We start from the raw sequence: 13,089 nt of genomic DNA on the forward strand, positions 1-13,089 counted from the left end.
ACCTAGTATCACAAGGACCACATGGTAATTCATTGTGAAGCCTATGCCGTAATCTCTACTAGTTGCTTTCTTTCTTCGGTGACTAGTTTAGAAGTCGTCTATCGCACGACATGCCTTCTCCCCCCATACGTTGTTCAATCACCCCAATACTTCGCGTACTAAACCCATCTGACGCAGACAGTCACGTCTAGAACGTCTTCTTGCTCCACATAAAGCTGCTCACTTTACGATCCATCTGTGAAATGGCCATGCACTGGGTATTAAATGCCATTTTACTGCTAAACATACGTGGGCACATGGCCACTATACGCGCTACACGACCCACCCCATCAACATGCCGGATACGAAATCTCAACCCTCGTCACCACCTTATCCAACGGCACCGACGTATTCGCTAGCGTATCCGAGCAATGTTCCGTATGATGATACGTCGCGAGCGAACTCTCCATCTTCCACCCGCGCTCAATAGCCCGATGCATCATCTTCCACCCGTAAATGCAATGGTACACGTGGAAGCGGCGATCCGTCCACATGAGCTCGGTCGTCTGGCTGATATCTTTTAAAGAAGGTATCTGCACTCTTTCTTCTGGAAGCGCCTCGGGTCGCGTGGAGTTGCTGAGGTAAAAATTCCAGGGGCCTTCTTCCATGAATTTGGTGGTGAGTTCGCCGTCGTAGCATTCGAGGGGGAGCCAGGATACGGTCATTAGGTCGAAGACGCAGCCTGCGGCTTCAGCCTCGGCGGGAGAGTTACCGCAGAGTTGGGAGGTGCCGGCTTTGTAGCCCGAGGGCGCTTGGAGGGCGCCTGAGTGACCCGCAGATGATGATGGTGATGCAGAACATGAGGAGCTCAGGTTTGGAAGTATGTGAGGGAATATCAGGACGAGGAGGAGAGAGAGGGAAAGTAAGAGAGCGAGGATGATGCCGAAGGCGACTAGGCCCAGCGCGGTGGCACTGAAAGCATATTTGATCTTATCGATTGTTCGAGATCTTGGTGGCGGCTCGATATCGCTGTAGCTTTCGTTGCCGTGAAGTTGGGAGTATTTTGGTAAACTTGGAGTGCTTGACATTGCATAGAAAGAACGATTGATTTTGAGAGAAAATAGTGGGATAGTATTTTTTCGATGCGCATTCACACAATCGATTAAGAAACATCACGCATATGGCGTGTTTGCTACTATTGGACAACTGGCAATGACCGGTTTCTTCCCAATTCTCGGAGCGACTGCCAGGTGGATGATGTAGATCGAGACTCTATGCCAAGTCGGCGGCACTACTAAATCACGGAGACTTTTATCGGCCTACTAATACTCATTATCGGACATTTGGACGGAGCCTAACGTACTTAGTGCGTACATAGTCAGCACACCACACTGGTACTAGTACTAGTACTAGTGTGCCCGTGCACCTCATGCCCGCTGAACACCAACACCCGTCTCAACACTACAACTCTGGGGACCGAATTGGAACTTAACACAAACTAGCTTTCAAATCCCTGGATTCCATCCCGCTGTTTATGTAGCCATACCTTAAACCAATGGCACTATAGCACAATGAGCCCGAACCGCGGCACCGTATTCGTGGGAATTTGTATTCCCTCTCGTTGCAAACCCGTACTACACTCCGAGAAAGTGCTGATAGTCGTACGACACCCCTGAGCGCGGAACCGCCCTATTAGCAAATGCATTCATTTCCGGTGAGAACATGAAATCATTCTCAGGCGCGAGAATCTGGACTAGCACTTCGACTTGTTCTATTCCCAACTTTTCCAACAATGACGGATGCACCGCGGAGATGCAGTATACTAAGCTACTATCGCTCCTCGCGCCGAGTTTGAACACTGCCCAGCCGCCCCGGCAGAAACTTATGGCACCGACGCGGTTGTATTGGGATCCTAGTTCTGTTGCAAATCTGAGAAGCTCGGGTTCTCTGGTTTCTTTTGAGCTACGGACCATGACCCCGGGTAGGTCGACCTTGCGTAGTTGCGACATATCTTTTAGGAATTCGGCCGGAAGTACTTCACCACCATAGCTAGAACACGACGGCGGGATCCGCGTCGCAGTCAACTTTCTGAAATTTGTGGTGAAATGTACTTACAAGTCTAGCATGTAAACTGTAGTATTCACTTCTTTTGCATACTGGTCAGCGTGAAGCCTGGTGTTGCAAAAGGTCCAGCCGAATACGGCATGCACTATGTCTCAAAGTGGCGACTTGAGGATTGTTTCCAGATACGTAGCTCTTTTGGCCTGTGCAGACCTTTTTTCCCCCACAGGTTCGCCGTCCCAGAGTTTACCTTCGATGCAACATTTGGACAGCGACATTATAGTATGGGTGGCTACTCTGTGTCTGACCAATATCGCGATGTCTCTGGCAATGATTTTCATAGTATTGCTACAAACTTATCGCACTCAGGATTCGAGAATGGCACAAATAGCTCCTTTAACATCAGGATAAGAGAGGAAGGCTCGATTTGACCAAGGGTGCAGGCGTCGGCCAGGCGGGGGCGGGGGTACCGATAGGCACGTCGGCGAGTGTGAAAGCTTAAACGTGAATATACGGGCACTATACTCCTGCGTATGTGGGATGAATATTCACCCAAGATGTCGGCCTCTTCTAGTGATACTAATACCACTGTATCTTTGCCATACAATTCTGCGCATCAACATAATCCCTTAATGGAAAGACGAAAGCCAGTAATTTAGCTTAGGCTGTTCGTCAGCATATCAAAAAAAAATCCCTTTAGAATCTGAACCACGGAAAATTCGAGAGGTTTATGTATCAAATATTTTTCCATTCTCTCTAGTCATCAAAAAGACAATAAACAGCCGAGAGAACTCACTGTTCTATTCAACCATAATCTCGATAACTCCGTTGGGAAGCTTAAAAAGGGTGCTTGATTGCAAACTTCTCAAAACTGATTTTCCCCTCGCCTGACGCTTTGATTGCTTCGATTCCTTCCCTAAGTCCTTGAATTACTCTGAGATTTGGTATACGAAAGCGCTGACCATAGTTTCCAGCTACCCAATCAACTGTTCCAATCAATCGTGACTCCCATTCCTGGTCTGCGGCGATATAGCCTATGGGTGGAGGCAGGTTCGTGTCCCAGGCCCGGGCGGCTAAACACCATATCCACTTATTTTTGTCACTGCTTACTGGCAAAGTCCCAGTGAAAATAGCGTCCGGCGGAGTGTTGATTGCATCACACCTTGACGCCGAGGATGCTTGTCCCTTTGTGCACACTGAATCGAAGATGAACTTCAACGGTTGACCGAATTGATCAACAGCACTCTGGATCTTTGCGACCACGTCGTCATCCCGGTAGTCGAAGCAGTGCGTTGCACCCAGATCCTTCAGTGTTTTATGATGAGAAGAAGATGCTGTAGTGATGATTGGGCTGACACCTGCAGCTTTTGCAATCTGTATTGTTGCCCATCCCACTGCACTACCGCCTCCCCAGATCAGAATGCCGCTTTTTGTTGGCGTTCCTGATGCTTTGATCTCGGCAAAAGGAATTCCCAGTATATTAAACAAGGCATCAGCAGCAGTCCTCACCACGAGTGACATCACCGCACCAGCCTCCTTTGGAAGTGTGGACGGTCGTTTTGCAATCATCGAGTTGCCCTCAGCAAGCAGCCAATCTTGATGCGCTCCAAATTTCGAACCTAAACCTATCTTCTTTGAGCCAAAAATCTCATCTCCGACCGCGTAAGGAAATCCTGTTCCAGCCTTGACAACCTTTCCACTAAACTCGTAACCACAGACGTGGTCATTCATCCTGAAATCGGTTCCATGCTTTAGATCAGCAGGATTGATGCCAGAAAAATGCACCTGAACTAGACCTTGGTTATCAGCGGGCTCGTAAAGATCGTCGCATTCCGTAGCAAACAACTCGTTTTGTGGTCCTATGTATATCGCCTTGTTTGGGGAGGCCATTGCTAAAATGATTTTAATGCGAACCAGAGATAGGAAAAAAGGTGCTGAATCTGGTGTTCACGAAAGGGCGATATACAAGATATTGCAGCCAAAATTAGCGCTAATCTTGATCAGGAAATCGGGTAGCTGGGAACATATGGTTGCGTTCTGGATGAGTACGTAATCCTCCATCGGCAACAAGATGCTGGCCCCCGAGCGGGGGGTCCCGGTGGGGGTGAGCGTGGTCCTAATCGTTGATGGAAATCGCGCATAGAATTATCGCGTCATACAACTAGTTTTAATTATCTCAAATTCGTAATTGAGAATCCATTGATCCAAATTAGTCTTAGCATCGAAATATTCTTATATAATGTTTTGCCCTCGAGGAATGACACGTTCGGGGCCCGACATCACGAACCCGGCATGTTACGAGCGGACGCAAAGCAGATCTATACTTGAACATAATAGAGGCCAGCCATGTTTTGTTGCTCGTACTAAGCCTTCGTGGCAGAGCGGTCCTGGTCCTAGGACCAAGCTATGCAAACAATACATTCCCTAATTCTGTCAAACGAAAACCAGTAAAAATCTCCTTTTCTTTCAACAAAAAATATATATAGCTGCCACGGCAATTTTTCCAAATATCTTGAAGTTTTTTTCCAGTGTCAGTGGTCTGAAGAAGTATTTACTGAAAAGAATATCACTTCTGTAGGACAGCGCATGGTGCAGCGCGCTATAATGACCGTGTCAGTCAGCCGAAGAACAACCATTTTGCGTCCTCTACCATTTTTTCTCGGTATTTTCCTGCTGTTTCAAGCTGAGGGCCACTCAAAATGCACAGGGCCAGCCTTTGTAGACCTTTAAGCGCGTCTGTACGCCCGATTTCCCTAGTTTGCCCTCGAACAGCAAGCCAGAATCGCGGAGCGGATCGGCGCCACACACATGGAACGCAGTAGGTGAAAATTGCTTTACATTTGAGTCAGGCAGCAATAGCGGTGACACGTATGGCTATTATCTTCATGCAAGGGCTCTTGGTCGAGATGCTGCTGGAAGCAGCCAAGAAGACAAAAATCGTAGACGTTCACTTTGACACGCATATCAAGGGATTTGAGCAAGATCAATATGGCGTCACCGTCAAAGTTGAAGCTTCTGGAGAGACTCAAACATTCAGGTCCCAATATCTGGTAGGCTGCGATGGCGCCAGGTCGACAATCCGAAAATCGCTCGGGGTTAGCTTCAGTGGGCATTCCTGGCCTGAGAGGCTGGTTGCTGCAGATGTGCGCCGCACTGTACCCAGCCTTGAAAGACTCCCGGCGCACTTCGTGGTCGACAAAGTTCATTGGGGGGTGGTCTTACCACTTGAAGAGATCGTACCCGGGAAACCTGGACTGTGGCGCTATGCAATGGCTGTTCCTGACGACACATTGACGATTGAGGAGATAGAGAATCCTAAATACGTAAATGAACTCCTCCTCAAGTATTTGGATGGTCCACGGCCTGCCGAGTATACTTTAGTCCGCCATCGTGCTTATCGGCTACACCAGCTCCTGGCAAGTACCATGTATCGAAACAGAGTCCTTCTCGCTGGAGATGCGGCGCATGTTAACAATCCTGTTGGTGGACTTGGGTTGTGCACCGGTCTGCTGGATGTTGACCTTCTCTCTCAGGTACTTGATCTGATTATCAACCACGATTATCATGATCCGCAAGACTTGCTAGCAGAGTACTCAGCAGCTCGACGATTTGTATTCCAGGCGCTCGTGAGCCCCATAAGCAGTGCGAACAAACTCCGACTGCACGAAAGTGATCCGGACGATGCTGCCCGTGAGGATTGGTTTCTTCGAATCTTACGAAGAGGCATTCCACAGGAGATAGGCAAGGCGCACGCGCCACTCCAGCAGTTCTGGAGGACTGACATTCGTTCGATCGCCAAGGACCAAGTAAAACCTAAGCTGGACTTGCGATTACTAGCGGGATGTTGAGCAGGAGGTTTCCGTCCCTTTTGTTATACATATGGAGAAGCCATAAGTGGATGGGGTTTGGAGTACGCGGTGGGTACAAAACATAGTCAAGATACAACTGCTTCATCAACAGATGTGAATATCGTTGTACAAATGTATCTAGAAACTAGGAGTATTTTCCTCTATCCGAAAGCTCAGCAAGTAACATCAGCATACTATTGTGCAACTTTTAATAACATTCGGTACACAAAGCCGCCAGACTTCACTGTGTAGGGTCCGCGGGTTTAGAGAGCACTATGAAGTCATAGCGGAGCCTACGAATTCACGCCTTATCAGGACATTGTAGGGTCTCGCATGGCTGACGCTGGGGTTGAGCGTAGCCATGATTTGGATACATCCGAGTGGGGGATAATACAGCTGGCTACTACTAACGATAAGTGGCCACGCTAGACGCATTCCTCGGCCGAGGCCAGGTGACGCGGATGGCAGGGCCCTCGGGCCCGCACCCTCACAGAACGATACGAGCATAAAGACTCTTGTAAATTTCAACCAAGAGCAGATCTTGCTTCGCGCCGGAGCGGGCGGGTGAAGCTAGACTCTCCCGGCGGAGGAGTAATGTCGGCACCCCCACACGAACTAGTGATGTCCACGTAATGGTACATTGAAGTTGAGTGCTTTAAATAGAGAATACCCATACGAACAATCGGCTGGCTCCTATGCTTGTTTTTTCTACTATACATCAAATACACAAGCGACGATGCTACCAGCGACTGCTGACGAGCCTACCATCCGGCAGCTCCTCGAGCGTGCCCAAATTCTTACACTTCGCAATGCCTTCATCATCGGACCAATTCTCTACACAGCGTTCTGTCTAATATACGCCCTATTTCTCTCCCGCCAACGCAAGATCCCCGGTCCATTCCTCGCGCGAATAACAGGGCTATGGGAGATGAAAAAAGTGATGGACGGAGACATCCACAAAACGATGATCAAGCTGCACGAGAAATACGGTAAGGGCCTTGCCATAACCCTGTGACATGATCCATCGTTTAGAAGCCTATTCAAAGATACTAATGGTATGAGTACGCTAGGTCCCATCGTACGTGTCGCACCGAATCGCTACGACTTCAACACGCTAGAAGCAACAAAAACCATATACCGGATCGGCAACGCATTTCCAAAGTCAAAATACTATGTTCCATTCGGACCGCAGCATGAATCGAATTTGTTTAACGAGCTCGAAAACGATACACATCGTGCGATGAAGAGACAGCTCGCGTCGCTGTATTCAATGTCAACGTTGCTGTCTTACGAAGCCACAGTGGACAACCAGACGGCGATCATGAGGCAGAAGCTTGAGAATTTTGCTGCTACTGGAGAGTTGGTGAATATACCGAAATTCCTCCAGTACTACGCCTTCGATGTGATTGGAATGATTACTGTGAGTTGCAGCGAGCCTTCTTTGTAACAAAACATTTCTGGGTATACGTCGTTTGAAGCTAATCTCCATTTTCAAATATCTAGCTTGGAAGTTCCATGGGCATGATGGAGGCAAATGCAGATGTGAACGGCATCTGTGCAACGCTTGACGCTGCATTTCGCTATACATCTGTAATGGGGCTCTTCCCAACCTTTCATCCATGGCTGGTGTCTCTGATGGGCGCGCTTGGCGCGCGGAGTCCTACATCTCAATTAGACAATTTTGTCATGGAAAAGATGGCGCTGCACCTGCACGAAGCTGCACAGGCCGATGGGTCCAAGAAGAGCGCAACTTTCCTGTCAAAGATGCTTGCACTGCGGGACCAAGGCAAAGGTACCGACAGGGATGTCCGAGTCTGTATAGGCATGAACATTGCAGCGGGCTCGGACACAACAGCTATTAGTTTGAGCTCCATCGTATACTACTTATATACTAACCCTAATGTCTTGGAGCGACTTCGACAGGAGCTAGATGCTCAATCAAAAGCTGGACGGCTATCAAATATGGCGTCTTACCAGGAAGCTCAGGAAATACCGTATCTGCTAGCTGTTATTAAGGAGGCTCTGCGGCTTCATTCCGCTGTTGGCACACAATTGACACGCGTGGTACCAAAGGGCGGTTGCGTGATAGAAGGACATCATTTTCCTGAAGGGGTGAGTAGTTTGATGATACTCAAATTCTCCCTTTCTGCACGTCATATTAGGATCTCTTGCTGACTTTGCTTTGAACATCTAGGCCGAAGTTGGAGTCAATGGCTGGGCACTTCATTATAACAAAGAGGTGTTTGGCGAGGACGTCTATGCATTCCGGCCTGAACGCTGGCTGGAAGGCGATAAGACGAACACTGCGTTACCTGAATCTTTTGCAGTAAGTCAAGGCTCGCTATCTGATCACTCTTATGATCATTTTGAGCACTAACCTACTTCATAGTTCGGTCAAGGATCACGCTCATGCATCGGTAAAAATATCAGCATCCTAGAAATGTCCAAAGCCATTCCACAAGTAGTCCAGAACTTCGATATCGACATTTGCCCCAGCGCCCAAGCTTGGTCAACCAACTGCCATTGGTTTGTGAAGCCTGAGTATAAAGCACGACTGAGGCGCCGAGCAACATGAGGAAAGATGAATTGAACATCGGGAAGACATGGCTCTCGGAATAAATACCTTACATTTACTCCTCAAAAGCACAACGCGACCAATACTTTGCTCTACAATCTACATAAATGTAACTTTCCTCCTGTACTATTGAAACTAGTATTCCTCACACTACTGCTTCATGCTTCCAAGATCCTTCAGTGAATTCCAGTCCTACGCCAAGTCTACATGTCTTAAGATTGCCGGCTTTGCACCAACTCTGCAGCCTGACCAAGCTTTCCAATAAGACGCATCAGGTTACCGACCAAGTTGGGGCAATCTTGATAGTCAGTCATATATTTCTCACGTAACAGATCCTGAAAGATAGTCATGATCTCAGGCTGGCGTATGACTTCAATAGTCAAATGCTCCACACCGTTTGTTCCCTCACGACTATGCATAATGCAGGGTTTTCCAAACCCCGACACTAGAAACTGTTGCACCAACGGGGTATGATCGCCGTCTAATAATATCTCTGCCTCCTTAGAAAATGCCTCGGGGCATCTATGCTTCAGCTGTAGATTATAATCTGTAGGGTTGTTTGAGAGTTGTTCTTTAGAAATTATTGAGTATGACCACAAAATCAGGCTGGCGTGATAGATTGCAAGAACCGTGGACACTTTTAAGGTGGGATCACCGTTCCGACGTGCTTCTCGTAAGATCTGACCAGCATGCCACATTGCTTGTCGACAAGATCGACTTTCAGCCCACTCTTCCAGTCGTGGAAGGACGCGGCGTGCTTCGCGTTCCCCATCCTTACCGCCGAGCAATTGCAGATCTTCGAGAAAAACATGAAGATACATGAGCTGCCGCTCGTGGAGAACAACAAGTGAAGGATCCATCGGACCAAGCCACTGTGTGTGCATCGTCGCAAATGATTCTAACGATTCTCGCGCTTCTTGATATAATGCTTGAGTGCTGAATGTATGCTTGTTTTGCGCGGTACCTGGCGTTATGCCACGGGCCTTCAAGCGTTCCTTATACTGCCATGTATTCGACCATAAGCCACACAGGACTACTAGAGCAGTGTATTTAGTGTCCACAGAGTTTCCAAGGGAAGACAGACTGTTGAGGTCTTCTATACAAGTGCTCAATTTTAACTGCGGTGGAGGACCGAGGTTGAGCCAGATTGCCCGCCACGCCTCAGCTGATGGCGCATTCCAAAGCGCTTGCGCCGCTGGTAGGCCAGTGTGCATATCTGCATGTGTCAACGGGGGCGGTGTCGAGAATGCCATCGAGTACTGGGTGCTGAGTATGAGCAAATGCAAAACAAGCCTATAGCGAACGTTAACATCCGTAAGTAGGCAAGGCCAAGCTTATAGCATCCAAAAAAAGATGATTGAGCGGATTTTCCACTTCTTACCTTTTTCTAGATTCATAGTCGACCCATGAACGCCATTTTTCTTCCAAATCAAGGTCGTTGTCGGATGAGTGCGGAGAAATTCCCTCGGGATACGGAAGTCGTAAGAAATCCCCCCTCCTTATCATCTGTATCACTTTGTTATAAACAGCCCACTCTAAGTCTGCGTACAAGCTTACAGTAATTGGCATACCGAACAGACTCTCACTGATCTCTATTCGCCGACTATCTCCACTCCAAAGCCCGGCTTGAATCAAAAACACAAAGGATTGGGAAGGATCAGGCAATCTAACATTGCGGAGATCGCTGCGGAACTGTCGCGAAACAAAGTTGGCTTTTGTTGACAACATGGCTAGATAAATCGTTTTCAGTGGTTACATACCAAACGAATGGTCAGCTCTCGATGAAGCTCGTGTAAAGCAAGAGCAAATTTCAGATATACAAAGTTGTCGGATCGGAAAGCACCGGCAACGATAAGACCAATGACTAATTCCGTGGAGGCAGTGTTCGGATCAAAGCTAGAAACGTGAAGCCATGAATCTGTTTCCTGGCTATGTTCCGTAAGTTCCATGGAGAGCAGATATTCCAGGACTTTAAGAGATGGAAATGATGAGAGAAGGCGGTGGTGGTTTGCAGAGTCTGCAAGAGGCAAAATCAAGCTGAGGATGCGATATCGCGTAGATGGTTGGAGGTGTACAAGAGTATGCTGTTGAGAATCAGTAGACAGGCAAGCAGACATCATTTCGTCTAGAGCGGGAAAGAGATCTGCGATTTTGGTGAACCAATCTTCGCCTTCCTTAGGCGTCCAGAGCAAGAATGATTGCTTGTATGCGCTCTCGCCCATAGAGATATTTCGGTCAGCTTCTGACACGTTGTCAGTCTCTGATATCGTTGCGGATAAAGCCTGGGTTTCCAAGGCGCCAAAATCGAGAATATCTAGATTGATCGTATCCCACGACCATCCAAGCTCGTTTCCAGGAGCGTCCGGCAAGCTCAAACAATCGATTTCGGCGGAAAAGGCGGTACAAGAAGGTTGTTGAAGCTCAATAATATTTGGAGAGAGTGTGCTGTTTTCTTCTCCGATTGTGGAATCTGTGTTGCTGGTCAGTATATCCACCGGTGAATCGAAAATAATACAGTCAAACATCGACTAATGATGGAACCCAGGAAGTGGGAAAAAGAAAAGCAAAATGACCAAGCTAACGGCCAAATTAATGAGATGAGCTGAAGAGGCTAGCTTACCTTTGTCCAAAGATATTGGAGTGATGGTTTGATTTGCTGCCCTGTCTTGTAGTTCTTGGAACATTTTTTCAGAAGCTGCTTGCAATTCGGTAGGGTTTACGGTATCGACTAGACTAGAAGTTGAGTGATTATCGCTTTCCATACTATTTACAGACGGAACAGACGTTGACTGGAGTTCGGGATTGGTTGAGCCTGAAAACACGACTATTTCGGACGGTGGTCTGGTAGGCTTTGATTTGTCGATTGAGCATGATGATTTCCGGCGCGTGCTCTGTTCTAGGCGGGAGTTCTGAGGGAAACGGCACGGCAAACCTCGTTCATTACATCGCCTACACGGTTTATCTCCTTCACAACGTAGTTTAGATTCAGCGCACGAAAAGCAAGCTTTGGTAGCCCGCTGACGGCACCTTCCTGGAACTGTACCACCGGTGGGTGAGCTAGCGAATTTATGGATATTCATGTGTCGTTTGAGAGTATCACTACGTCACCTCATCAGTCAAATGGCGCAACTATTAGAGGCTCTAACATGGGGGTACAAGTCGAAGTGAGAAAAGGCGTAACTCACGGTCTTGAAAACGACTTGGGGCATAGCGGGCAGCTGATTGATCTTGGATCAGTATCTAAGATTCAAAAATAGTGTTAGCGTTTGTGGAGAAGCCAACATCAGAGCGGTTTCGTACGTCTCCGGAAGTGGCGAGCTAGATGATCGATTCGAGAATAGCGGCTCTTGCAGATATCGCAGACAAAGGGGTACGATTTAGCTGTGCTGGGAACTTCTTGTTGCACAGCGCCGGCCGCATTTTCGGTTGGTGCTTGATAGCTTGTGTCGATGGAATTACCAGAGGCTATTAGATTGGTCGAGCCGGTGCTCATAGTGAACGCGATCTTTTCGATATGTTGGGCATAAGATCGATGGTGCCCAGTCGCTCGAATGGTTTTTGATAGCAGGATGTATAAGGAAAAACGCCATGCCGAAGACCTGTTTTTATTAGACACTATGAGAGGATGGGACGGGGAAGGTAACCGCGGGAGGCGTTAACTGCGGGGTACAGAGCATCCTTCGCGTGGGGCTACAGCTTGGCGCTGAATTAAGATTGGACAAAAAGTTCCGTCTAATATCTGGGGCAGGTAGATGGGGTACGTGTGCGTAGCAGCAAGATTGGATCCGACTAATCAGAGCAGGTACTGAGTTCGTACTGTCTCCATAGAATAAATGAAAGCTTCCAAGCTGCAGCCCAAGAGCGCTACGAAGCCCACTCTTTCAGAATGGGGGACAAAGGACCCGTTTTGTGACACGAACTAGTCTATAAGTATTGTGGAAGTTATTGAGCGCTGAACGACCAGGCCAACAACGTGCGGGTCTCGATTGCTCGATACCGTGTGGTTACGCAGGACAAGCCCGTCTGGAGTCTTTCAGTTAGCAGGTACTAGTCATGATCCGGCTGCTATGACGTCTTGCATAGAGTCTGCTGTCAAGTCAAAAGCCACAAGAGGAAGAAAGCTCAGAAGTCCTTGAAATGATGCGCGACGTATGTAACAGAGGCTGGAGGGTCCGAGGGTCCGATGAGTGCCGCACGAGCATCGGCCTGAGGCTGTGCTGCACGTGCCGGCGCCCCCGTCGGGCTATTCACTCGAAAATGCGCTTCGTCTTCCGCGGCTCGTATTCTGATCTGATTTTTGGTTCGTATTCGGACACACCGTCTGATCCGATTTCTGGCCCGATTTCTGGCCCGTCTTTTGGCTCATGCTCATTTTCCGGGTCGCGGTCTGGCTAGTCTAGCTAGTCTGGCCACCCTGGCCACCCTGGCTACCCTGGCCAACATTCCGCCGTCCGGTACGTGAGGGCTGCTTTTTTGTTTCTTGCTTTATACAGAGGGGTGACATGAAAAAAATATGTTACTAAAAGTTCTAGTTTTTAAACAAGTATAACTCGACGAATATAAGAGTTATTCCTAATCGGGCTAGCTCATTTTAAAGCCAAGAAGTCGGAGTTCTACTTAGATAGG

The 13,089-nt window shown here is 48.1% G+C and overlaps 7 protein-coding genes across 7 annotated transcripts; 2 read left to right on the plus strand and 5 right to left on the minus strand.

The window, feature by feature from the left end:
* Positions 1 to 329: 329 nt before the first annotated feature.
* Positions 330 to 1,067, minus strand: COCMIDRAFT_7218 (uncharacterized protein; the record flags this gene model as incomplete). The annotated part of the gene is made up of 1 exon (XM_007691939.1): positions 330 to 1,067. One exon carries the CDS (start codon positions 1,065 to 1,067, stop codon positions 330 to 332), a length of 738 nt encoding a protein of 245 aa, XP_007690129.1.
* A 546-nt stretch (positions 1,068 to 1,613) lies between these two features.
* On the minus strand, positions 1,614 to 2,318 carry COCMIDRAFT_38713 (uncharacterized protein; the record flags this gene model as incomplete). The annotated part of the gene is made up of 3 exons (XM_007691949.1): positions 1,614 to 2,028; positions 2,095 to 2,151; positions 2,209 to 2,318. 3 exons carry the CDS (start codon positions 2,316 to 2,318, stop codon positions 1,614 to 1,616), a joined length of 582 nt encoding a protein of 193 aa, XP_007690139.1.
* Positions 2,319 to 2,877: 559 nt separating this feature from the next.
* On the minus strand, positions 2,878 to 3,930 carry COCMIDRAFT_101114 (uncharacterized protein; the record flags this gene model as incomplete). Its single annotated transcript, XM_007691958.1, has 1 exon — positions 2,878 to 3,930. The coding sequence occupies one exon, from the start codon at positions 3,928 to 3,930 to the stop codon at positions 2,878 to 2,880; it is 1,053 nt and encodes a 350-aa protein (XP_007690148.1).
* Positions 3,931 to 4,255: 325 nt separating this feature from the next.
* Positions 4,256 to 4,435, minus strand: COCMIDRAFT_101121 (uncharacterized protein; the record flags this gene model as incomplete). Its single annotated transcript, XM_007691959.1, has 1 exon — positions 4,256 to 4,435. A coding segment is annotated over one exon (180 nt), but the record flags the coding sequence as incomplete, so codon positions are not given.
* Positions 4,436 to 4,910: 475 nt separating this feature from the next.
* COCMIDRAFT_7220 (uncharacterized protein) lies at positions 4,911 to 5,888 on the plus strand (the record flags this gene model as incomplete). The annotated part of the gene is made up of 1 exon (XM_007691940.1): positions 4,911 to 5,888. The coding sequence occupies one exon, from the start codon at positions 4,911 to 4,913 to the stop codon at positions 5,886 to 5,888; it is 978 nt and encodes a 325-aa protein (XP_007690130.1).
* Positions 5,889 to 6,624: 736 nt separating this feature from the next.
* COCMIDRAFT_101081 (uncharacterized protein) lies at positions 6,625 to 8,463 on the plus strand (the record flags this gene model as incomplete). Its single annotated transcript, XM_007691960.1, has 5 exons — positions 6,625 to 6,877; positions 6,959 to 7,308; positions 7,392 to 8,000; positions 8,083 to 8,214; positions 8,278 to 8,463. The coding sequence occupies 5 exons, from the start codon at positions 6,625 to 6,627 to the stop codon at positions 8,461 to 8,463; spliced, it is 1,530 nt and encodes a 509-aa protein (XP_007690150.1).
* A 212-nt stretch (positions 8,464 to 8,675) lies between these two features.
* COCMIDRAFT_101109 (uncharacterized protein) lies at positions 8,676 to 11,543 on the minus strand (the record flags this gene model as incomplete). The annotated part of the gene is made up of 5 exons (XM_007691961.1): positions 8,676 to 9,756; positions 9,845 to 9,969; positions 10,021 to 10,155; positions 10,224 to 10,941; positions 11,146 to 11,543. The coding sequence occupies 5 exons, from the start codon at positions 11,541 to 11,543 to the stop codon at positions 8,676 to 8,678; spliced, it is 2,457 nt and encodes an 818-aa protein (XP_007690151.1).
* Between the last annotated feature and the right edge of the window lie 1,546 nt (positions 11,544 to 13,089).

Source organism: Bipolaris oryzae (genome assembly GCF_000523455.1).
Source record: "Bipolaris oryzae ATCC 44560 unplaced genomic scaffold scaffold_114, whole genome shotgun sequence".
NCBI lineage: Eukaryota > Fungi > Ascomycota > Dothideomycetes > Pleosporales > Pleosporaceae > Bipolaris > Bipolaris oryzae.